General features: G+C 42.5%; 1 protein-coding gene across 2 annotated transcripts in view; it reads left to right on the forward strand.

Annotated features, from left to right (window-relative positions):
• Positions 1-1,504: 1,504 nt before the first annotated feature.
• The window catches only part of LOC138970718 (uncharacterized), a 61,441-nt gene continuing 39,184 nt past the window's right edge, over positions 1,505-23,761 (forward strand). The window contains exons 1-4 of one of the 2 annotated variants that reach the window (XM_070343204.1): positions 1,505-1,916; positions 19,411-20,655; positions 21,312-21,401; positions 23,048-23,236. In XM_070343204.1, coding sequence (XP_070199305.1) covers positions 1,900-1,916; positions 19,411-20,655; positions 21,312-21,401; positions 23,048-23,236 — 1,541 coding nt within the window. In that variant the 5' untranslated portion in view covers positions 1,505-1,899. Of the gene's footprint in view, positions 1,917-10,144; positions 10,303-19,410; positions 20,656-21,311; positions 21,402-23,047; positions 23,237-23,761 lie in introns of those variants that run through there. The other variant, XM_070343205.1, reaches the window with a different exon arrangement.

Consider the following 23,761-nt stretch of genomic DNA (forward strand, 5'->3'; position numbering starts at 1 on the left):
TAAATAGTTATAGTTGGTGTGTTCTTAGGCCAAAAAAAAATAGGTATGTTTACGGTAACATAGGCCAAAAAAATAAGGTCGGTAGGTCGGGATTTTTTTTTTTTTTCCAAAAAAACATATTTTTACGTTATTTTGTAAAGATTTTAGTCATTTTATTTTTTTTCCCCCAAATGCCAAAAAAATGTCTAGGGTCGCGCGAAAAAAATAGGGTCGGTCGGGTTACCGTAAACAGACTTTTTTTGTTGCCTTATCAAAGTGTTAGAGCCCTTGCGTGGTTCAAGTGTACTATATCTTTCCTATTCTTTGTTGCTCTAAAAGTGTTGACAAGGCTGATTTGATATAAATTGAAAAGGTTACTCCCGTTTAAAAAAAGAACCGTTTTGAATGATTTACGTCCTTGTGCGATTTGCATAATAAAAATGCGATATGTTGCACTGACGCTATTATGATTCTTGTTCACCGAAGCGGATTAAGGACGTGTAATATAAGTCTGATTTCTATAACCCATTCAGTATGTTGCAGGCAAACCGTCAGTTGAAGATTCATTCTTGCTTTTCAAATTCTGCATGAAGTGTGTCAGACTATTGGACTGGCACCAAGTTGTGTATTGTAGTGTGTTTTAATTGTTCGATCACAGTGCTCTCCAGTCGATACTTTGAAGTTTTAAAATATCGATTAAGTGAGAATCTCATTCGTACCTCCGTCTCACAACTCGATAGTCTTGCATTCCTGGGTGTGTGTGTGGACGGTGTGTGTTCCAGTGTCGGATTTCAGCCTTTTATCTCACGCTTGCACATTATTACTGTAGATTACTGTTGGCCGTTCACCAATATATCCCCAAGATTTCTGTGTGAGGTGTATTCCTGGTTCCTTCTGAAATATTGGCTCGACAGTTCTCGGTGTTTTTGCGAGGTTTGATACACGAATTCGATCAGTTTTGGGTTATTGAATTTGTTTCAAAGTAGTTTTTGATGTTCCTTGCGGTTTCGATTCTAAATGTCGATGACTCTCAACCAATGTCTATGTTTCTAGGCGGTAACGCTGTGTAAAAGTGCCACAGGGCAATAAAACGGTCACATGTGATACACTATTTTGAAATATTTGGCTGAAAAAGTGTCCACTGGATTCATACTTTGTTTTGCAGAAGAGAATAGCTTTGTCGTCAATAAGCCGACTTTGAAAACGGTTGTGCCACAAACACTAAGCCTGTTTAAAACTTCTTTTTCTAAAATTCAAATGAAGCAGGGTATTTTAGTGGACCAAAATCGAAGTCTACCAACATTTTGTAAGAAGTTTTACTTGTCTTAAGGAATCTACTATTTGGCTGATTCTGGAGAACTAAAAGTTTTGAAATCATGATGGTTTACTATCGCCAAGAATTCCAATACTTACCTTTTATAAAACTTTTTTTTTAAAGTAAATCTTTAACTTGTTTACATTTTTGGGATAAACTTCATTGACAAGTATTCAACCAGCTTACCACGATACAAATTTAAAGCCAACTTTCACATATGTCGATGGCTTTTGTGGATTAACGCCAACTACAAATCGCTAGCTAATCAGCATTATCACTCTGCACGTAACGAGGGCGTATAGCGGGGGATCAGACGTCAAGAAATCAAACAAACATCTGTCATGATACCAGGCTATTGTTAACAGCCAGCTGACATGTTAGGGGGTGCGAGGTCAAGTTACGCTGATTAGAAGGACTGAAAAGAACTGTAACTTGCAAGAAGGAAGACTGAAATTCAAAGTCACGCCGGCTGATGCTTTCTGGCCGAGTGTGGCTGGTTATAAGTTGTTCTGTGGGATTTTTGTGAGTCTTGTGTTCACTTGTGTGGGATTTTACTCGAGTGTGTCTGTGAGAAAGCCCTCGGATTTCCGAAGTTCTCGGTGGATATGTCGTCTCGCAGAAGGTAAATCATGTCTGTCTTTAGCTAGTTGAGAGTCTTTGGGTCCAACTGAATGTACAGTAGTAGCAGTCTTGTAAATGTGTACTTGCCAACCATAGCTGAAACAATAAGATTGTGTTATTGTATTTACTACACCCCCGGTATAGGGGTGTGTATAGGTTTCGGTCGATGTGTTTGTTTGTTTGTTTGTTTGTGTGTTTGTGTGTGTTTGTGTGTGTGTTTGTGTGTTTGTGTTCGCATATAGATCTCAAGAATGAACGGACCGATCGTCACCAAACTTGGTGAACAGGTTCTATACATTCCTGAGACGGTCCTTACAAAAATTGGGACCAGTCAAACACACGGTTAGGGAGTTATTGGTGGATTAAGATTCTACAAGGACTTATAGAGAAACATTATAATGGTCAAAGGGAAATAACCATTCTCACTCAGTCACTGCCACCAACTGAGAAGGTTATTTCCCTTTGACGGGGGTGTTTTTTCTACCTCGGAGAAATTTCTTGTTTGTTTTAATTTTAATTATAGTTGGACAAAGTTCCAAATGTTTACAGTATGGTTTTACATCCATGACTAATTTCCTGAGGGTGTGTAACCATGCCGAATTCGCGCTTGAGAACATATTAATGTTGACTCCGTTGCTATCAACTTGGGAAAAGACAAAAACTCTAAACATGAATTTAATCATGGTTGCCTAATAAGTGCACTGTAACTGTGCCGAAATCGCACGGACTTGAGACCATAATCCGTTTTTATCCACCGAGGAAAAGAAAGAAAAAACCTCCGCACATGACTGCAATTATGGTTGCCTTTCAATTAATGAATAAGTGTTGTTGATTGCTCTGGGGTAACTAAGGCATAGCTGCACTTAAACGCACGTTTGTGTCGAATACACACAAACCATACAGTCTTTTCTTTCAGCACAAACTCCACTCTACCGACAAGGCGGTGTCTCGATACTGACTGTAGTACCTCACAACAAAAGGCGGTATTGTTTCCAGTCCAGTCCTTATTTTACACCTGTTTGGGTTCTCACGGGCTTCCCGGATCAGCCTGTGTTGTCTGTGTCTTTGGGTACGTGATCGATTGATCGATTAATCGATCGGTCTGCGTAAATTGCAAGCGTGCATGCACAGACTGAGGCGGTTATGTTACAAGAAGGCTGTTCTCCTTCGTATAATTATCACGTGCATACATGACTTCGTGACTGTGTGCTGTCAACAGATAAAGAGATCGGTAAGGAGACTGGTACTGTAGTTGATACGTTGGGCTTTTCTTTAGTGGCGGGAGCGTTACTGAGCAATAGAATGTCAACCGGCCATAACCCTTAGGCTTACTACCACCCGAGCCCACCCACCGTTGGCAATAGTAAAATCAAATATGATAATAAAAACAATCAAAACAAACAAATAAACCAAGATTTGTAAGTTATTGGAATGTTTTATTTATGACAAAACAAAACGTTAAAATGACAGTACTTCAGTCAACCCAGTTTGATTTTGTTTTTTGGAACGTTAGGCCGGAGAGAGAGAGAGAGAGAGAGAGAGAGAGAGAGAGAGAGAGAGAGAGAGAGAGAGAGAGAGAGAGAGAGAGCGAGAGCGAGAGCGCGTACGTAGCCTGTTGAGTCTTTTAAAGGGTCTGATTGTGTGTGAAAATCACTTTCAACAGAAACTATCTACCCAATAAAGACGCATTATCACTAATTTGGACAATAATAACCTCAACAAAAGCGAAGATTTACTTCCCAATACCCGATTCAAGAAGTTAGTATACGCGGTCTCCTGGCAACGCGCAATTTCGGTGAAACTGGCACGCGATCGGCTAGGCGGCAGTTACGGTCAATGTTATCTGTCATTTATTCATAAATGGCGATCCATTATATCACACTTTGCAGTAGCAATACAATTATGATATATGAGGTTGGAATTTTAGATGAATGGGGTCTACTTCGTGGCTCTCTAGTTAATAGGCGCTCTTCATTACTTGGGGCTTTAGCGGGTTTCATTTTGTCGAGGGAATATTGTATTAAATCGATACTTAATGTATGGATCGTGTACGGGTAATATTGATTTTTAGTGCGTGAAAATGACCCCTTCTCTGCCCCCGAGTGTTGCCTTTCGGTGATTGGGTGAATGGATGTACGTGTGTGTGTGTGTGTGCGTGTGTCTGTATGTCTGTGTGTCTGTGCGTGTTTATGTGTGCGTGCGTGCGTGCGTGTGTGTGGGTGTTTGTGTGTGTGTGCGTGCGTGCGGGTGTGTGTGTGTGTGCGAGAGAGACAGACAGACAGGCATTTTTTGCTTCAGTTTGGTATCGTGTTTTTTGAAGAACTAGTGCGTTTTGACTGATTATTTCATGGTTTTGTCAACGACACATCAACAACTCTTCATCACAGTTCGTGGCCTGGTATGGTAAAATAGAAAATATTCAAGTATTGATGAGTGAAGACCAAGAAAGAAATGAAAGAACGATTACTCTGTCTGTGTGCTCAATACCGACTCCTCACTTGCCAATGGAATTTGTATTTCACGTGCAAACTGTCAATGCATGTTATATATATATATATATATATATATATATATATATATATATATGTCGGGTGGCTTACGTGGTCTTACCTAATACACTCGCTTCTTAAGCTGACGCAACCAGCATTACCTTAACACATGTATTAAGAGCATGTATATTTTGACGGGTTGATTGTGCACACAAGGTGTTGGTCGTTCGTTCGTGAACTGAACATATATAATGGAAGGGCGCTGGTTCTGTGCGACGCTTAGTTTTCGAGATAGGTGTGACTGACGAAGAACAGGACGTCACATTCCAAATAAGCACGACTATGTTGCAGGTGGAAGCCGCTGAGATTGCATTTTTTTCGGGAGGTTTCCGCAACAATAGATATTACACGATTTGCGCGAAACAGTTGAGAAGCAGACGATCTCTGAGATCTCTGTTCGTCTCACTGATAACGTTATTTTGTGTGATAACGATTCACTTGCAAACTAAAGTATACAATTTGGTGTGTCAGTGGTAAATGTAAATTAAAAAATGTAATACAGACAAAGCAAATAAACGTGTTTTTCTCGTGAAAATGTTGCGTTGTGCGGGTGTTTGGGTGGCCACGTGATGTACACAAAGCAAAGTGCGGGATGGACTCTGCTCTGTGCTGTAACACTGGCAAGTTCAAAACACGAGAAAAACGATTTCGTTATGCGGGAAACCACGGGGATGTATGTATTTTTCAAATGGTTGTAAAATAAGTCTTGTATTTATCACCGTACTCAGGCCCTGTTCTTTTTTTCGTCACACCTAAAACCGTTATTTCTTGTGAGCGACGCAGCATTAATAGGTCTGATTTCCGATCCTCTTGGTTCCAAACATCCCAAGGTGAACGAAGGGAAGGGGGGGGGGGGGGGGGGAGGGGCGGGGAGGAGATAAAACTGAAATTTAAGAAAAAGGAATACGATGTGACGGATTACGTGTCTGAGACTGAGATATACATGTACTTATTTAGTGTGTTATACAGTTCCGTACAAAAAAAAAAAAAATTTTAAACAAGTCGCGTACGTAAGGCGAAAATACAATATTTAGTCAAGTAGCTGTCGAACTCACAGAATGAAACTGAACGCAACGCAACGCAGCAAGACCGTATACTCGTAGCATCGTCAGTCCACCGCCCGTGGCAAAGGCAGTGCCCGTGGAATTGACAAGAAGAGCGGGGTAGTAGTTGCGCTAAGAAGGATAGCACGCTTTTCTGTACCTCTCTTTGTTTTAACTTTCTGAGCGTGTTTTTAATCCAAACATATCATATCTATATGTTTTTGGAATCAGGAACCGACAAGGAATAAGATGAAAGTGTTTTTAAATTGATTTGGACAATTTAATTTTGATAATAATTTTTATATATTTAATTTTCAAAGCTTGTTTTTAATCCAAATATAACATATTTATATGTTTTTGGAATCAGCAAATGATGGAGAATAAGATAAACGTAAATTTGGATCGTTTTATAAATGTTTATTTTTTTTTACAATTTTCAGATTTTTAATGACCAAAGTCATTAATTAATTTTTAAGCCACCAAGCTGAAATGCAATACCGAAGTCCGGGCTTCGTCGAAGATTACTTGACCAAAATTTCAACCAATTTGGTTGAAAAATGAGGGCGTGACAGTGCCGCCTCAACTTTCACGAAAAGCCGGATATGACGTCATCAAAGACATTTATCAAAAAAATGAAAAAAACGTTCGGGGATTTCATACCCAGGAACTCTCATGTCAAATTTCATAAAGATCGGTCCAGTAGTTTAGTCTGAATCGCTCTACACACACACAGAGACACACACACACACGCACGCACATACACCACGACCCTCGTTTCGATTCCCCCTCGATGTTAAAATATTTAGTCAAAACTTGACTAAATATAAAAATAAGGCGGCCCAATATGTCTCACGGGAGGCAAAAGTCAAAACACAATACACAACAAAATCATACAAACTGGCTCTTGAAAAGAAGATGGCTTCGAGAGGCCAGAATATATGTGAACTCTCTGGAATGTATATGGCCTCAGTCCAGCCCAGATTAAAATGCCCCGCGTAGATAGTTTTGTGATAGTTGAGTGGCTTGGTCGGGAACGTCGGTTAAACAGTCGGTCCCCAGTTGCAGGTGTGCGTGTTTTCGGGACTCTTTGAGTGTTGTAGGTATTCTTTGACAAGTGCCAGGGTCCTCACCCGGCGGGAGTGGCCGAAGCGCTAAAGGGAGGATAAGGGATGGGTACCAGAGGAAGAGAGGGGGGGAGGGGGTGGAGGAGCACGAGAGAGAAAGAGAGAGAGAGAGAGAGATGGGGGGGGGGGGGAGGTTTTTCAACAGCCGATGGTTTTGATGTCAGCAAACAGGTGCTTCGCTGACTGACAAAAGAGGTGCACGAACACACATAACAAAGGGGTGCATGCGTGCGTTCGTGTGTGCAAGTGTTTGTGTGTCTGTGAGTGTGTGTGTGTCTGTCTGTCTGTCTGGCGGTCCGCTTGTTTGTTTGTCTGTCTGTCCATATGTCACAGTAAAATGCGCCAGCAAGGAACGCTCATTGACCAATACCTTGCGGCTCGGGTCCCGGAGATAACGATAAAGAAGTGTGCGTGCGCGCGTGTGTGTGTGAGGGAGAGAGTCTGTCTGTCTGTCTGTCTGTCTGGCGGTCCGCTTGTCTGTTTGTCTGTCTGTCTGTATGTCACAGTAAAATGCACCAGCAAGAAACGCTCATTGACCATTACCTTGCGGCTCGGGTCCCGGAGATAACGATAATGTTTGTCTGTCAGACAGCACTCACTTTTCAGTCCTAGCTCACTTCTGCCACCTCTCCAAAACTCCTTGAGCGCACACTGCAGGAGTTTACAACGCAAGGACAGGTACCGGGTTGTAGACATTATCCCCACTCCAGCACTGTCACCACACCTCTTGAAACACAGCCTGCCGCTCAAGTGTTTTCTCTCACACTTACTACCCGGTCCCCTACATACAACAAATATTCATTTCATGATAAGACAAGACAGTGGAGGGCCCCAAAGGGTTTAAAATCGTGATTGGCGTTTTTTGACCTTTCTGTGACCGTGATTGCCGAAATGTCCATTTCTGTGATCGTGATGGGACTTTGCCCGTGATCCGTGATGACAAAAAAATCAAGTCTCGTGATCGTGATCGTCATTTGTGTTCGTGATCGTGCTGGGCATTATTGCAAAGCATTTTATTTTCAACGTACATTTTTCACAGCTGTATCACTCTATGATCCTCTATTCGTCAAGGTGTTTGTGATCGGGAAAACAAAAATCAAGGTAACTGTGATCGTGAAAGCTAACATTTCCCTTCCCGTGATCGTGATGATACCCCCCCCCTCCCCCCCTTTGGGGCCCTCACAGTGGTCTCTTTGCTTTAAGCCTGACAAATGTGAGGAAAGTTGGGACTTGAAAGAGCGGGAATCATAGTGATATGGAAAAGTACACATGCGTGCAAACGTTAGTAACAGGCAATATGAGAGAGCAGGATCTTAAAAAGGTGGACATTTTAAATCAAAGTGAGTTTTTAAATGAAACATTTCCTATGTAAATCTTCTGCAGCGTGCAGCCAGAGATGTTAATTTTTTTAGTTCTTTTGGACTCTGAAAGGTCCTTTCGTGTGGTCAGACTATTGGCAGCTTTATCTCAGTCACACACACTCACGACATGTCATCGATGTGCCCCTCCCCCCCCCCCCCCCCCCCCCCCCTGCACTTCTTCTGTAGTCCCACTTTACACAAACTCGTGACTTCTCTGTGACTGAGTTCAGGGGACACCCGCCGCCCATCCATCGCCTCTAACCTTGCTCTTCACACTGATGACATGATCTTACCATAACCCCTCTCCTCTGTCAACACTTCCATGATCATTTACTCGTTGCTTCGTTTTGTTAATGTGATTTCTCATCCTATAATGTAAAAGCTATCCAAGTTAGACACCAATGTTGAGCAGTCGACAGCAACGCAAACGACGCATTGTCAGTGGTTTAAATATGATTTTTGTTTTGGTACGACATACCTTGTCGACGTTCCTCCAGCCCCCCACCCCCAATCATGTTCGATTTCTCTGCACCGTGACGTAATCCCACCTCCGTTACATATCCACCACCACCACCACCACGCCCCTAGCTAACCCATATCCATTCATACCATTCTTCTCTCCGAACCACCCAACCCTTCCCCGCCCCTCCCCCCAATGCTCTCCCTCTCTCCCCTCTCTCTCTCTCTCTCTCTTTTTCTCTCCCTCTCTCTCTTTCTCTCTCTCTCTCGTTCTCTCTCCTCTCTCTCTCTCTCTCTCTCTCTCTTTCATCTCTCTCCTCTTTCTTTCTCTCATCTCTCTCCTCTCTCTTTCTCTCCTCTCTCTCTCTGTCTCTTTCACACTCAATCTATTTCTCTCACTCTCTCTCTCGGCCTCTGCCATTCGCCCCTTTCTCTCCCCTCTCTCCCCTCTCTCTCCCCCCCCTTCTCATTCTCGTAACATTATATCCTCCCTCACTTAAATCGTAGCAGCTAGAGGCAGAAGCGGGTGCCGATCGGGGCTGACGCTTTGGGGCGAAACGCGGTTTGATACCCGTAACCGATCGAACCCAACCCGCTTCAGGAAAAAACCCGCTGCGGCCACACAAACCCTGGGTGGCATGGACGCCTTGGTTTCATTGCCCCCCTGGATGGCTTTCTTCACGGGTGGATGACAGTTTGGGTATCCGCGAAAGAAAGGAAGCAAGATTGGACATTCACAGTCTGGTGTGGCGAAGACTGTACTGACGTTGTAGCGGCGTTGTTCACTTTTGTGCGATATTTCACCGCACCGTGTATGAGGATTTAACAGCACTCAGTGACGAAACGATGGAATTTTGAAGGAATGTGGCCGCATATGGACAGCGGACATCCGCTTTTTCATTTTTGTTTGATTTTTATTTTTTTGAGTCACTTGAGAAAAAGTGACTCTATGTAATCGGTCAGTGTTAGTCTGTCCGGCCGTCCGGCCGGCCGTCCGGCCGGCCGGCCGTCCGTAGACACCACCTTAACGTTGGACTTTTCTCGGAAACTATCAAAGCGATCCGGCTCATATTTTGTTTAGTCGTGACCTCCAATGACCTCTACACTTTAACGATGGTTTCGTTGACCTTTGACAAGGTCACAGGTCAGCGTCAAAGGAAAAATTAGACATTTTATATCTTTGACAAAGTTCATCGGATGTGATTGAAACTTTGTAGGATTATTCTTTACATCAAAGTATTTACATCTGTAGCCTTTTACGAACGTTATCAGAAAAACAAGGGAGATAACTAGCCTTTTCTGTTCGGCAACACACAACTTAACGTTGGGCTTTTCTCGGAAACTATAAAAGTGACCGGGCTCAAATTTTATGTGAACGTGACTCCCAGTGACCTCTACACTTTGACGTCTGCTTTGGTGACCTTTGACCTTTTTCAAGGTCACAGGTATGTCTTGAAGGAAAAAAATTGAAATATCATATCTCTGAAACTATTCATCGGATTTGATTCAAACTTTATAGGATTATTCTTTACATCAAATTATTTACATCTGTATTGTGTTGTGAATAGCAATTTCTTCCTGTCCATCTGATGCCTCATATAATATTCAGAACTGCGAAAGTGACTCGATCGAGCGTTTGCTCTTCTTGTTAAACTGAAATTACTTTTTGGCTTTGAGTGTGCGCATGCCATTCGAATGGCACAGAGTGTGTGATGTATTCGTTGGAGTACATGTGTGTTATGTGTCTGTGACTGTTTTGCAATAAGCCGGCGGACCAAGAAAAATTCGAGGCAGAAAGCAGCGCCGTGTTACGGATTTCACAATGTTGAGTGTTGCCAGGAAAACAGTGAGGTAAAACGTTATTTTCTGTTTTGAGAAGTACCTAAGCTGGAGGAATGACGGCCGGAATTGCCAGTGTGTGTGTGTGTCATTGAGCATATATGCAACGAGAAATTCTACCGTATTTTCAGTACTGATCATTACTGGCTATCCGTAATTTACTGATCATCATTACTGGCTATCCCCGTCGTGATATAACCTTGAACGGTTGAAAACGACGTTAAACACCAAATAAAGAAAGAAAGACTGGCTATCCAGTCTAGATCTTTTACTCGGTTGCACAAGCAATACCAAACACACGGTCACTGTACATATAATTATTTTTTAATTAAGTCATGCAGAGAGAGGGAGAAATGATGGGAGAGAGAGAGGGAGGGGGGGAGAGAGATAGACTGACTAACACTGACACACACACACACACGCGCGCGCGCGCAAATTCACACACTGACACTGACTGACACACACACGGCACACACACACACACACCGGTCACACTGGCAGACACACACACACACACACACACACACACGCTAAAGAACCCTCTCTAGTTTTCTTTCAAATGTGTCAGTTTTGCTACGCTGTGACCATAGCAACAGCGCTTCTCGCAACCGAGTGGGGCACTAGTTTTTCGACTGAACACCTTGCTTGTGAATATTCCGGTAAGTAGATTTTATGGCGCTGCTGTTTTCACGTCAAGGCACCACTATTGTCCAGAGAGTGTTCCTGAAAGCAACAATTGAGCTTGTGTCCGTTTTATGTGAGAACTAAGGCTTTAGAAGTCAATCAAAGCTGGCTTGAAAAAAGCTGCAGTGCGCAAATCCGGGTCGTTGTAAAGGGAAGCAACTGTAAGCTTCGGTGGCCCGTAGGATTTTTTTTTTACCGATCAGTTTTTCGAATGTGGATAGCAACAGATTGAAAGAAGATGAATATTTTGGAGCATTGTAGGCACAATAAGATCGTTGCCACTGGAGGAAAATGTCAACAGACCCGGCCCTTGTCTTTATTTTGAACGAAGGAGCGTTTTGTTCAGTTTTTGCGCATCATGGGGGGACAACCAGGCTTGTCAAGTTGCATTTTCGATAACTATTTGAGTGTTTCCACAAGAACACCCTGCTTTCTTTATTTCCTTCAACACAGCGAATGTACAGGGATCCTAAATTGGAAGAATTATTTCAGCAATAGATGAGTAAGTTTTTTAGGCTGTCGATTAGAGCAGTATGATGATGAAGAGCTGGACTATACGTACACTCACCGGGCCCCCGCGGGTTAGGGAGAAGAATTTACCCGATGCTCCCCAGCATGTCGTTAGAGGCGACTAACGGATTCTGTTTCTCCTTTTACCCTTGGTAAGTGTTTCTTGTATAGAATATAGTCAATGTTTGTAAAGATTTTAGTCAAACAGTATGTAAGAAATGTTAAGTCCTTTGTACTGGAAACTTGCATTCTCCCAGTAAGTAATGCATTGTACTACGTTGCAAGCCCCTGGAGCAAATTTTTGATTAGTGCTTTTGTGAACAAGAAACAATTGACAAGTGGCTCTATCCCATCTCCCCCTTTCCCCGTCGTGATATTACCTTCGTGGTTGAAAACAACGTTAAACACCAAATAAAGACTACGTACACTGTCTAAAGCACACGTACACACATACAATAAGAAAATCTTTGGCATGGTATTGTCAAAGAAAAGCAGAATGGGAACGAGAGATTGCAGGTGACAAAAACAAGAACAAGATAACAATGTACTCACCAGAAACAAGAACAAGATAACTTTAATGTACTCACCAGAAACAAGAACAAGATAACAATGTACTCACCAGAAACAAGAACAAGATAACAATGTACTCACCACCAGAAACAAGAACAAGATAACAATGTACTCACCAGAAACAAGAACAAGATAACTTTAATGTACTCACCAGAAACAAGAACAAGATAACAATGTACTCACCAGAAACAAGAACAAGATAACAATGTACTCACCAGAAACAAGAACAAGATAACAATGTACTCACCAGAAACAAGAACAAGATAACAATGTACTCACCAGAAACAAGAACAAGATAACTTTAATGTACTCACCAGAAACAAGAACAAGATAACAATGTACTCACCAGAAACAAGAACAAGATAACTTTAATGTACTCACCAGAAACAAGAACAAGATAACAATGTACTCACCAGAAACAAGAACAAGATAACTTTAATGTACTCACCAGAAACAAGAACAAGATAACAATGTACTCATGCACCAGAAACTAAGATAACAATGTACTCACCACCAGAAACAAGAACAATAAATATATGAATATGGATGGGTTTTGACGTATGAGTGAGGAAGACATATAGGTTGAAACCGGTCCTTATTCATAAAGAAAAGCCGGGTCAAAAGGTCTAAAGAAAAATTAAACTCATTGACTGTGCGAATGGATCCCCAACAAACCATTCCATCATCTTAAGCATTAAGGGAATTGGAGCCACTACACTAAGGAGGTTAATAATTACTGTGATTTCAGGCAATAAAAAAAGGACTTCTGGAACCTTAATTTAGTGAACTAGTCGTGAGAGCCGGTTCTGGAGCCTAGGGGCTCTATAGCTGTAAGGCCAAAAAAAAAAAAAGGTCTGTTTACGGTAACCCGACCGACCCTATTTTTTTCGCGCGACCCTAGTCTTTTTTGGGGGGCATTTGGGGAAAAAAAAAAAAAAAAAAAAATCCCGACCTACCGACCCTAGTTTTTTGGCCTATGTTACCGTAAACAGACCTTTTTTTTTTTGTTGGCCTAACCGACTCGATCATTGGTTTCCAAGCCACTCCGTTATGTATAAAGCAAAGAAGAACATACAGGACATGCAGACTGACCTAGCTTTGTTTAATATGGCACGTAGAGAGGAGTACGTACATGTATGATAATTCGACACAACATTGAGAAAGATGATGGTGTGTAATTTGTGATGATAATGTTCTCTTTTTTACTGTAGTTGAAAGAGATCTCAAGCATGATGAATTTGAGCCAGGCCGCTGAGAAAGTCTCATGTGTGTATGGTGTATGTGCCTTTCAGAAATAATGAATTAATCCAAACTGAAAGTAAAAGTATAAACCCAAACTTATCTTGACCATAACGTTGATATATTAATGTTCTTTTTATGGTAATTATATTTTGTAAGATGTTTAAGTAAACTGTATTTCTAATTTACTTCTGTAATAGTTTCTGGCTGTGGAGAAAAAAGAACACATTCAGGAGTATCGATCTAAAACAAAAATACCAGTCAGTACATTGTGTGGACCCCAAGGCTGCGCTGTTATCTGCCATTTAAGCTTTTCTTTGTTTGGTTAAAGTTTTCTTTTCTACCAACAAAAGAAAGAAAAGGACTGTCTATTCACACCACTCCAAGGTTGATAATCTACTGTTCCACATTTCCTTTCTCACTGTCTTTCCCCCAACAATCCTGGAGAGTGCTTGGACAAGTTCATTGTCATGGCTAGGGACAATATAACTCCCTTAATGGCTGAAGAGATTTGTGAAGGGAGACTAGTTTTTCTGGAAGCCTGTTTGTTCCCGCTTTTTATGGAGTGTGAACTCTACTGTGTGGGAATAATAAAGTCAGGCTGGTGGAGAAAAGGAGTTTCATTAAGTCCATGAACAGATTTGTAAAAGTGGTTCGTTGGGTTTTAACTGATGTGTAACAAGTTTTTTTTTCTTTTCCTGAAAAGTCTGTTCAGTGCAGTCTTCTTTTTCAAATTCTCAGATCTATTTTAACTGTTTGTTTCTGCTTTATTTGGACAATATGCAGACAATAGAAAGGCATGTGTTCAGGCAATATTAGTTTAAGGCTGGTCCCTGTTCTTGAAATGCGCACTGCTATGAATATTTTACTTTGATTCTTAGTAGTGTGCGAGTCCTCAGGCAAGTTTCATGCAGTGTGCAACGTCTGCATTATTTGTGCTGGAGAATTCCTTGTCGGTTGAAATAGAATAAAAGTAAAAACTGGCACGTGTCTATGAATCATATTTCTTTCTTCTCCTTTTCAAGAGAACAAGAAGCGGTAGCAGACACTGTTTACACATGTATGTATACATTGACGCAGTATGTTTTATCACCCTTAAATCCACATTCAAACATACCTTCTTCAGACAAAATTGGCGTCTGTGTTTACATTGCAGTTTAGGTGGTAGTACAGTGGAACCCCCTTTTTAAGTGCCCACCCCCCCCCCCCCCCCCCCCCAATTTAAGACTCCCTCGACGGGCGCTGAGGCGGGGTGGTAAGACGTCGGCCTCTTAATCGGCAGGTCGAGGGTTCGAATCGGCCGCCTGGTGGGTTAAGTGTGGAGATTTTTCCGATCTCCCAGGTCAACTTATGTGCAGACCTGCTTAGTGGCTTATCCCCCTTCGTGTGCACACGCAAGCACAAGACCAAGTGCGCACGGAAAAGATCCTGTAATCCATGTCAGAGTTCGGTGGGTTTTAGAAACACGAAAATATCCAGCATGCTTCCTCCGAAAGCGGCGTATGGCTGCCTTCATGGCGGGGTAAAAACGGTCATACACGTAAAATTCCACTCGTGCAAAAAACACGAGTGTACGTGGGAGTTTCAGCCCACGAACGCAGAAGAAGAAGAAAAGACTCCCTCACTTGTAAGACGTCCGTCTTCACAGACTTGCTGTTCATAACCTTTAGCTCTGTAAGTCTACCCCCATTTAAAGGCTCCCTCCTTTTTAAGACCTGATTTTTTTCCATTTTGTCGAGGTCTTAAAAGGGGGTTTCACTGTAACATCAAGGTTTATAGACTGGAAGCCTGAACAGAGGTGACAGGTCGTTTCTATGTCAAGCCCTGTGCCTGTGCCTGAACAACAGAGGCTTGGTTGTCCCTTCCTTAGCCTGTGTTGTTGATTGTTGCTATAGCAGGCTTGGTGTTTGTATGGCGGCTGATCGCTGGTGTGTGGTGAAGCAGCTTTCGATTTGCTGTCAGCTGCAGTTTATTGCACATTTGCATGCTCTCTGTCCGTATTTTCCGTGAAACGGGAGCTTTGTGTTCTACACTAGAGAAATAATATCCAATTACCAGATTTTTTTTCTTCCATATGAGTTGTATTCTTGCATGCTCATGCAGCTAGCTAGCTCTGTCCTTAATTGTTTAAGTTAAAAGGAAAACTTTGTGTTCTAAACTGGAAAAATAATATTAGATTTTCAGTTGTTTTTTTATCCCATATGAGTTGCATTCTTGCATGCTCTCTAACCTTATTTTGGGTGAAACGGAAGCCTTGTTTTCTAAATTAGAGAAATAATATCACATTACCAGTGGTGTGTTTTTCCTCCCATAATTATGAGTTGCATTCTTGCATGCTCTCTGTCGTTTTTTTTTTGTCCGACGGAATAAGTCTACAATGTTATCTAAACTTGAGAAAAAATATCAGATGCTTACCAGTTGTTTTTTCTCCCATATATGAGTTGCATTCTTGCATGCTCTCTGTCCTTATTTTGGGTGAAACGGAAGCCTTGTGTTCTAAACTCAAGAAATTATATCAGATAACCAGTGGGTTTTTTTTCCTCCCATATCGAGTTGCATTCTTGTACACATGCTTTTCTGAGCAATATTTCTGTAAGGTTTGGTCTTTACCGTTCCGCTGTGAGGTGTGGCCATGCAAGTCTGGTTTTTGGCTCACGTAAGTGTAGCCTATGCGATCGTAACTTTGTCTGTCTGTGCGTGCGTGTGTGTGTGCGTGTGTGTGTGTGAATGTTTGTGCGTGTGTATGTCTGTGGTAGAAACTCTAACATTTGAAGACGTCACATTACATTGACGTCACATTATGAGGTAAGAGGGTTAGACGTCACGCGAAGGAAGTACTGAAAGTCTCGGTCATTATTATTTTGAGCGGGCCGAGACTCTGTTGGCAGTCGTGTCCCTGTAAGTAGGCTACATGCAGACAGACAGATCTAGATCTAGTGTCTCGCTTTCTTGCACAGTTTCACCTATGCTCTTTCTGTGTGTGTGTGTGTGTGTGTGTGTGTGTGTGTGTGTGTGTGTGTGTGTGTGTGTGTGTGACGGAGTGATTGAGTTTGTGTTACTGTTTGTCGATTTCTTACGTGAGCCTTGATGGCTTCGCCTCTTGTCTTGTTTGGTTTTTTCATTTTTATTGGTATTCCTTCTAGTTCTTCTTTTTTTTCGGCTAAACTCAAAAAATGAAGTAATGAGACAAACAGACCCTAACCCCCCACCCATCCCCCCCCCCACCCCAGAAAAAAAAGAAAAAAAGGAGAGCAACAACAAACAAACATAATCACAAACTTTTTATCTACAAGAGTTGTGCAGTTACACTTACATGTACATGTATTACTGTTTCTTTTATTTTGCTTTTGATGTCTTCAACACAACTTGCAAACAATGAGATTTCACATAGTACATATGTAGCAAAACCTGGTTTCAAGTGAGCATAACTGCTTGTAGACAATTAGCATTGGTAAGAAACAAAACCAATAGTGCATTAGTGTGAGCAAAATAAGAGTTAAACCTTCCCCATAAAGGCTGCTTGACATTCGAGTCACTAATCTGCTGTATTGAAATAGGAGCGCCAGAGAAAGGGAAATGGTGGAATCAATAATCAATGATTGCTATGGATTTGTTGTGTAATTTGCATTCGTTCTTGATACCAACCAGTGCAATTATGTCTGAAAGAGTGTGCTATGCACTTCACGCTAAATCTATGCATGTTTTGATCAAGAGATTTTTGAGTGAAATGCTTGCTCACTTGTCTCTTTAGTTTATCAGTTTCTCTGGCTGTATCACTGTGTGTGTGTGTTAATCCTGGGGGTCTCTTTCTGCCTGTTTGTCTGTCTGTCAGTTTCTCTCGCTCTCTCTGTCTCTGTCTCTCTCTCTCACACTCAAACACAAGCGCACACACACATATACACACACATGTGCATGTGCACACAAACACGCACACACACACACACACACACACACACACACACACACTTCGACTCCTCTTCATGCTTTACATGGCTTTTTATAGCTGCTACCATTAGCTCACTACTTCACAAAACTGACTTAAAACCTAGAACCTGACCTTTTTTTGACCCCTAAATACAAACATGAAGCATATCACATATACTGCTCGATCCCTCCCCACAATGCTAAGGTCCTTGAAAACTATAATACCTGCATGCACCATGTGAAATTCAGCACACCGCTTCTTGTTAGCTATTACACCAAAAAAGTGGCCTTCCTAACAATTCACATTGTAAGTGAATGAACCTCAAGCCTCCAGGAGTGTTTGTGTTCAATTATCAACCCTTGAACATAATACAGTGTACACACAAGCCAGGAAAATAACACTTTAGGGAGAGCTGGTCAGGGGCGTTAATTAGCCTTCCGCTTTTTTATTTTTTCTGTAAAGAATTTATGTGCAAAGAAGTCTAAATCTGTGTGCCTGTTAACACAACACTGAAACACTGATCTGTCTTGAAATTCAAGCTTATGTCGACCAGTCTTTACCAGAATTGTTTGTTCCTTAAATGTTCTTGATTCTTAGTGTTCAATTTAAGTCTTGAGTATTGACGGGCGCTGTGGCGTGGTGGTAAGACGTCGATCGGCCTCTTAATCGGAAGGTCGAGGGTTCGAATCCCGGCCGCGGCCGTCTGGTGGGTTAAGTGTGGATATTTTTCCGATCTCCCAGGTCAACTTATGTGCAGACCTGCTAGTGGCTTATCCCCCTTCGTGTGTACACGCAAGCACAAGACCAAGTGCGCACGGAAAAGATCCTGTAATCCATGTCAGAGTTCGGTGGGTTATAGAAACACGAATATATCCAGCATGCTTCCTCCGAAAGCGGCGTATGGCTACCTTAATGGCGGGGTAAAAACGGTCATACACGTAAAATTCCACTCGTGCAAAAACACGAGTGTACATGGGAGTTTCAGCCCACAAACGCAGAAGAAGAAGAAGAAGAAGTCTTGAGTAATATTTGACCATAATAACATGAGAAGAAAGACGGATATGTATAGTTAGCTCATCTGCATGCTCCCTCAAAATGTGTTTCTTGAAAATGTACTCTTAGTAAGAGGGTAATAAGAAGGCAGGGGAAAGATCAAGAAGAACTTTCAACATTTATCTTAATGTGTGTCACAGAGTAGTTTTTCCGTGCATGTTCTTGCCTCAGCATTAAAAATGCTTACATGAAAACCGTACGCTCAGGCTCTCCAAGACATTGATTGTCCTAAATGTTGACTAGTTACTAGGAATAAAAAAAAGTACACACAAAAACAAAAGAGATAACAACCACATGCACCAACAGCAAAAACGATACAACAACAAAACACGCGCACAAACACACCATACATCAGCCACTGTCCTAAGTAATGTAAATACATCTAGAGTGAAACACCACTTTTAAAACTGCATGATTTTATTTCAGACTTCCCACTTCCTACTTTTTAAGACCGTGCTTTTTCAGTTCTTTTCTTCTTAACGCCTGTCGATTTACCTTTATTTTATGACTTCCCTTCTTTTCATACCTGATTTTCCCAAAAGAAATGTAGGTCTTAAAGTTTCACTGTATGCCTTTTACATACAGGTACATAAATCTGCTATCCTACAAGCAACCTTTTTTTTTTCTTCTTTTTTTTCAACAGTTTTCTATTCAGGCAAACACAGATTTACAATGACAAATTACACAGAGTTGAACATACATATTCAGTTGCATGGTACATTTACAGAGCACATCCTGAAAATCAGTGAATTAAATTGACTATTGTAGTAATGCTGACGGGGTCTATGTCGACCAAAAGAGTGGGATTCCCTGTAGGTGGAGTTCCTGTAGGAGAATACCACAAGGTGTAGTTCCTGTAGCGTTTCGCTGATATCGCTGAAAGTCACGTGATGCTTAGCGACATCGGTAGAATTTGATGTTTTTCAGTCTTTTTTTATATTTCTTAGTAATTCGAGTATGGTTTGAAAGTTTTATTGAAAAACTCCACCCTGTGGTATTCCCTGTATACAGGGAATCCCCCTACAGGAACTCCACCTACAGGGAATCCCACTCTTTTGGTCGACATAGACCCCCATCAGCTGAAGTACTAGTAATATACTACAAGCAACTTAATGTATACCTCCCTCCGTGTTTTACAGATTCCGGGAGCCAGGGGAAGGCTCTGCTGGGCAAAGTCAGGAAGTTGTCAGGAGGAGGGAGGAGGAGGGCCAACAGAAAGCACCCACCTCCACCACCACCACCCCTCCTGCATCTACCCCTTCCAGCAAGTCAAGGGAGGCAACTGCTAGCAGTCAGGGGCGGACCACTCTTTCATCATCAGAAAGCACAGCTCTCGCGGACGTTGAAGCAGAGTCTGAGCCTCAGAGGACAAGCAGTGTCACGTTCAGCGGAGTCGCGTTTAGCAGGACCCAGTCCCAGGCAGATCTTGAGAAGGAAAAACCAGAAGGTTCTCCAGGAGCCGAACTACAGGAAAAATCTGACCCAGAACCTGAAAAGCCCCAAGAAGACCTTTTGGATGAACTTAACCCCGAAAACAGTAGCTACTTTGTAGACACCAGAAACTATCTCACACGCCAAGGGATAGTCTTAAAGCCTAAGAACCCTTTCAGCAATAAAGTTATCACTGTGTACGCTCTCTCTCCGAGAGGGAAAACCCCACCAGAGAAGACTTCTCGCAAAAATTGTCAGATTGTTCACGTTGAGACAGCCGACCTTGCTAAACGAACAGCTTCACGACAGGCGTACGTTGTGGTGGACAAAGCAAACAAGAAAGTAGAATCTTGGCCTAGTGACGCTCCGTCAGAAATAGTCTACTTGAAGTTAGAACCAGGGTGTCAGAAGTACATTGTACCTCTCACCTCCGTCACAGATAGTGCACAGGAGAAATCGCGTGGCAGCAGCAGTGTTGGACGTACGCTTCCCTTAGTGGCAGCAGCAAATCCAACCTCTACGACTAGAACAAGTCCAATTACATCAAGACCAGCGACAGTAGTAGGACACAAAAGACCGACAGTAGACAATACTGTATCTTTCTCATCAACGAACAATAGCGCTGTTTCAGTCGCAAACAAGTGCCCTGCAACTGCACCAAAGCTTGACGCTAAATTAATTTCAACGACGGCCACAACAACCACAATGAGTACCTACCCTCCCGGGATGGATATCTACACTCCCGTTTCCACGGCGACGCTGTCACGGACCCAGGAAAAGGTGGAGCTTCAGCACCTGAACGACAGGTTCGCTGCGTACGTGCAGCGTGTGCGCACGCTTGCGGAGAAGAACAACCACATGGACTCGACGGCTCTCATCAAGTCGACCAAGGTCTTGGAGATCGAGATCCACAACCTCAAGAACATGTACGAACAGGAGCTCGACAAACTCAGGTGAGATGGGAGCAGCAAGGGAAGGAGTTCGTTAGTTAAGACAAGAGTTATTTCCGGAATTTGTCTAGTGTCATTCATTCATCATAGGGACGTTATATCAGATTGTTGTCTTCAACTGAGTAGTTATTAATGCTGTTCAACCAAAGTGTTTTACTTGCATGTCTAGTGACAGTACATTGTCAGAATGTAGCAAGAGAGAATGAAATTAAAAAAAACAAGAACAGTAAGAGCAGGCAGAGAAAGGACAAAGTATGGGAAGGAAAGCAAGATAAAGACAAGGTATCATATTGTACTTTGAGGTTACCCTCATTCAAATTCAGCTTGCTTTCTCCCTTGGGAATGCAAAATGCCATACAGTACGGTGCTACCCAATTTTGTTTCTTTTTTCTGTACGCGTGTGTTCATTTTTCCCAGACTCGAGACTTTTGCTGTAAACTTGGGATCTTTATGGTACACACATGTGTTCAGACACCGAGGAGAGTCTGCACAAAGTTGACTCTGAGAAATAAATCCCTCGTCAAACGTGGGTGTCCAACCCACACCGACAGCGACAAACTGGTTTAAAAGTCAGTGCTGCTCCCGGCTGAACTATCTCCCTGCGTCTATAAGTGCCTGTCTTCCCTTGTTGATTAATTGAGACTGTGTGAACTGTGCAGGAAGGAGCTGGAGGTGTGTAACCACGACAGGACCACACAACAAGTACAGGTTCAGAAACAGCTACAGTACTCCTCAGAGCTTCAGGACAGGTAAACCTTCATCTTTGCGCATTGTTTGAAACAGGCCCATGGTTCGTTCGGTCAAAGGGTCGCATTTTTTAAGTCCAAGATTGGCGCATGCGCATTGACCGCAATGAGAAGGATTGTTCAGCAGAGGTTTCAGTTCGTGACACCGGCCTCCCATGTAGAAGGTTATTAGTGTTGGAATCCTTGCCGCACCTGGTGGGGTACTGGTGGAGATTTGTCCAATCTCCCGGGTCATTAACCTATAGTGTATACACACAGGCACAAGACCAACCCCCTTTTTTAAGACCCCCCGTTTTGAGACTCCCTTCCTTTTAAGACCCTGTTTTCTCAGATATTCTGTTCATAACCTCTGTAAATTTACCCTAATATTAAGACTCCCTCCTTTTTAAGACGTGATTTTCTCAGATTTTTTCAGGTGGGGGGGGGGGGGGGGTTATGGACTTTAGGGGAGGCTTGCATGTGTGAATGCACTGTTCAAATTGTTGCTACTACTTTTCTTTTTGCCTAGATTGTACAACGCTTTGAGCAGGGTTTCCCTGGATTTGTGCGAATTATAAGAATCATGTGTTAATACTATTTCTATTAGGAGGGGATGTAGCTCAGTCGGTAGCGCGCTGGATTTGTATCCAGTTGGCCGCTGTCAGCGTGAGTTCGTCCCCACGTTCGGCGAGAGATTTATTTCTCAGAGTCAACTTTGTGTGCAGACTCTCCTCGGTGTCCGAACACCCCCGTATGTACACGCAAGCACAAGACCAAGTGCGCACGAAAAAGATCCTGTAATCCATGTCAGAGTTCGGTGGGTTATAGAAACACGAAAATACCCAGCCTGCTTCCTCCGAAAGCGGCGTATGGCTGCCTAAATGGCAGGGTAAAAAGCAGTCATACACGTAAAATCCCACTCGTGCAAAAAACACCAGTGTACATGGGAGTTGCAGCCCACGAACGCAGAAGAAGAAGAAGAAGAAGAAGACCCTGTTTTCGCAGATATTCTGTAAATTTACCCCCATTTTAAGACTCCCTCCTTTTCAAGGCCTGATTTTCTCAGATTTCTGGATGTCTTACAAGGGGTGTTCCACTGAATTATTATCATCATTATGATTATCATTATCACAACCAATATGAGGCTTATATCGCGCGTATTCCGTGGGTACAGTTCTAAGCGCAGGGATTTTTTTTTAATTTTTTTTTTATGCAATTTATATCGCGCACATATTCAAGGCGCAGGGATTTATTTATGCCATGTGAGATGGAATTTTTTTTACACAATACATCACGCATTCACATCGGCCAGCAGATCGCAGCCATTTCGGCGCATATCCTACTTTTCACGGCCTATTATTCCAAGTCACACGGGTATTTTGGTGGACATTTTTATCTATGCCTATACAATTTTGCCAGGAAAGACCCTTTTGTCAATCGTGGGATCTTTAACGTGCACACCCCAATGTAGTGTACACGAAGGGACCTCGGTTTTTCGTCTCATCCGAAAGACTAGCACTTGAACCCACCACCTAGTTAGGAAAGGGGGAGAAAATTGCTAACGCCCTGACCCAGGGTCGAACTCGCAACCTCTCGCTTCCGAGCGCAAGTGCGTTACCACTCGGCCACCCAGTCCACAACACTGAGCCCCACCCATTTACACTTTGCAGACTGAATGTGGAGACGGACAAGATCAGCAAGCTGATGGACGAGAGCAACGACTACAGACGACGCATCGGCCTCCTGGAGGGGGAGTTAAAGGACCTGGGGATCGCGTCCTCCCGCCCCTTGCAGGAGATGGAACAGCTGCTGAGAAAGATTGACAACCTCACCAGAGAGAATGAAACGTGGAAACACAGGTGAGATATATATTTAGTTCTACCCATGTCTGTCATCGGACAGTTAATTAACTCTTACCAGTTCGGGGGTTTTAGGGCATATTTTACAGTGCTGTTGGTGCCTACTTGCCGAGTGGCAATCTGGGGTCATATTCTAAATGAAATATAGAAAGTTAAATATCAAATGAAAGGAAAATGAATAAGCTTTTCATATTTGCAAAGAGAATTGTGCTATCTTTAAAGGTAAAATAGGTTATGGGGGTGACAACATGATTTTTGTTGAAATTTGTACGCCCATTTTTTGGAACATGTGACAAACACAAAGAAGAAATTTTTTTTGTGTTCAGTTTATTTTAGATATGCTGCTAACTAGTCTGTTTTGGCATTCATTTTACATAACATAGCAAAGTTTTATTGAGTTTTGCTGATAAACAAAAAAGTTATTGTCACCTGAATACCCCCACCCAAATTTCAAAGTTGGACGTTTCATGACATACGCATGCCTAAGGCCCCCCCCCAAAAAAAATAGTCTGTTTACGGTATCCC

The sequence above is a fragment of the Littorina saxatilis genome, linkage group LG7 (genome assembly GCF_037325665.1).
Source record: "Littorina saxatilis isolate snail1 linkage group LG7, US_GU_Lsax_2.0, whole genome shotgun sequence".
Classification (NCBI taxonomy): Eukaryota; Metazoa; Mollusca; class Gastropoda; order Littorinimorpha; family Littorinidae; genus Littorina; species Littorina saxatilis.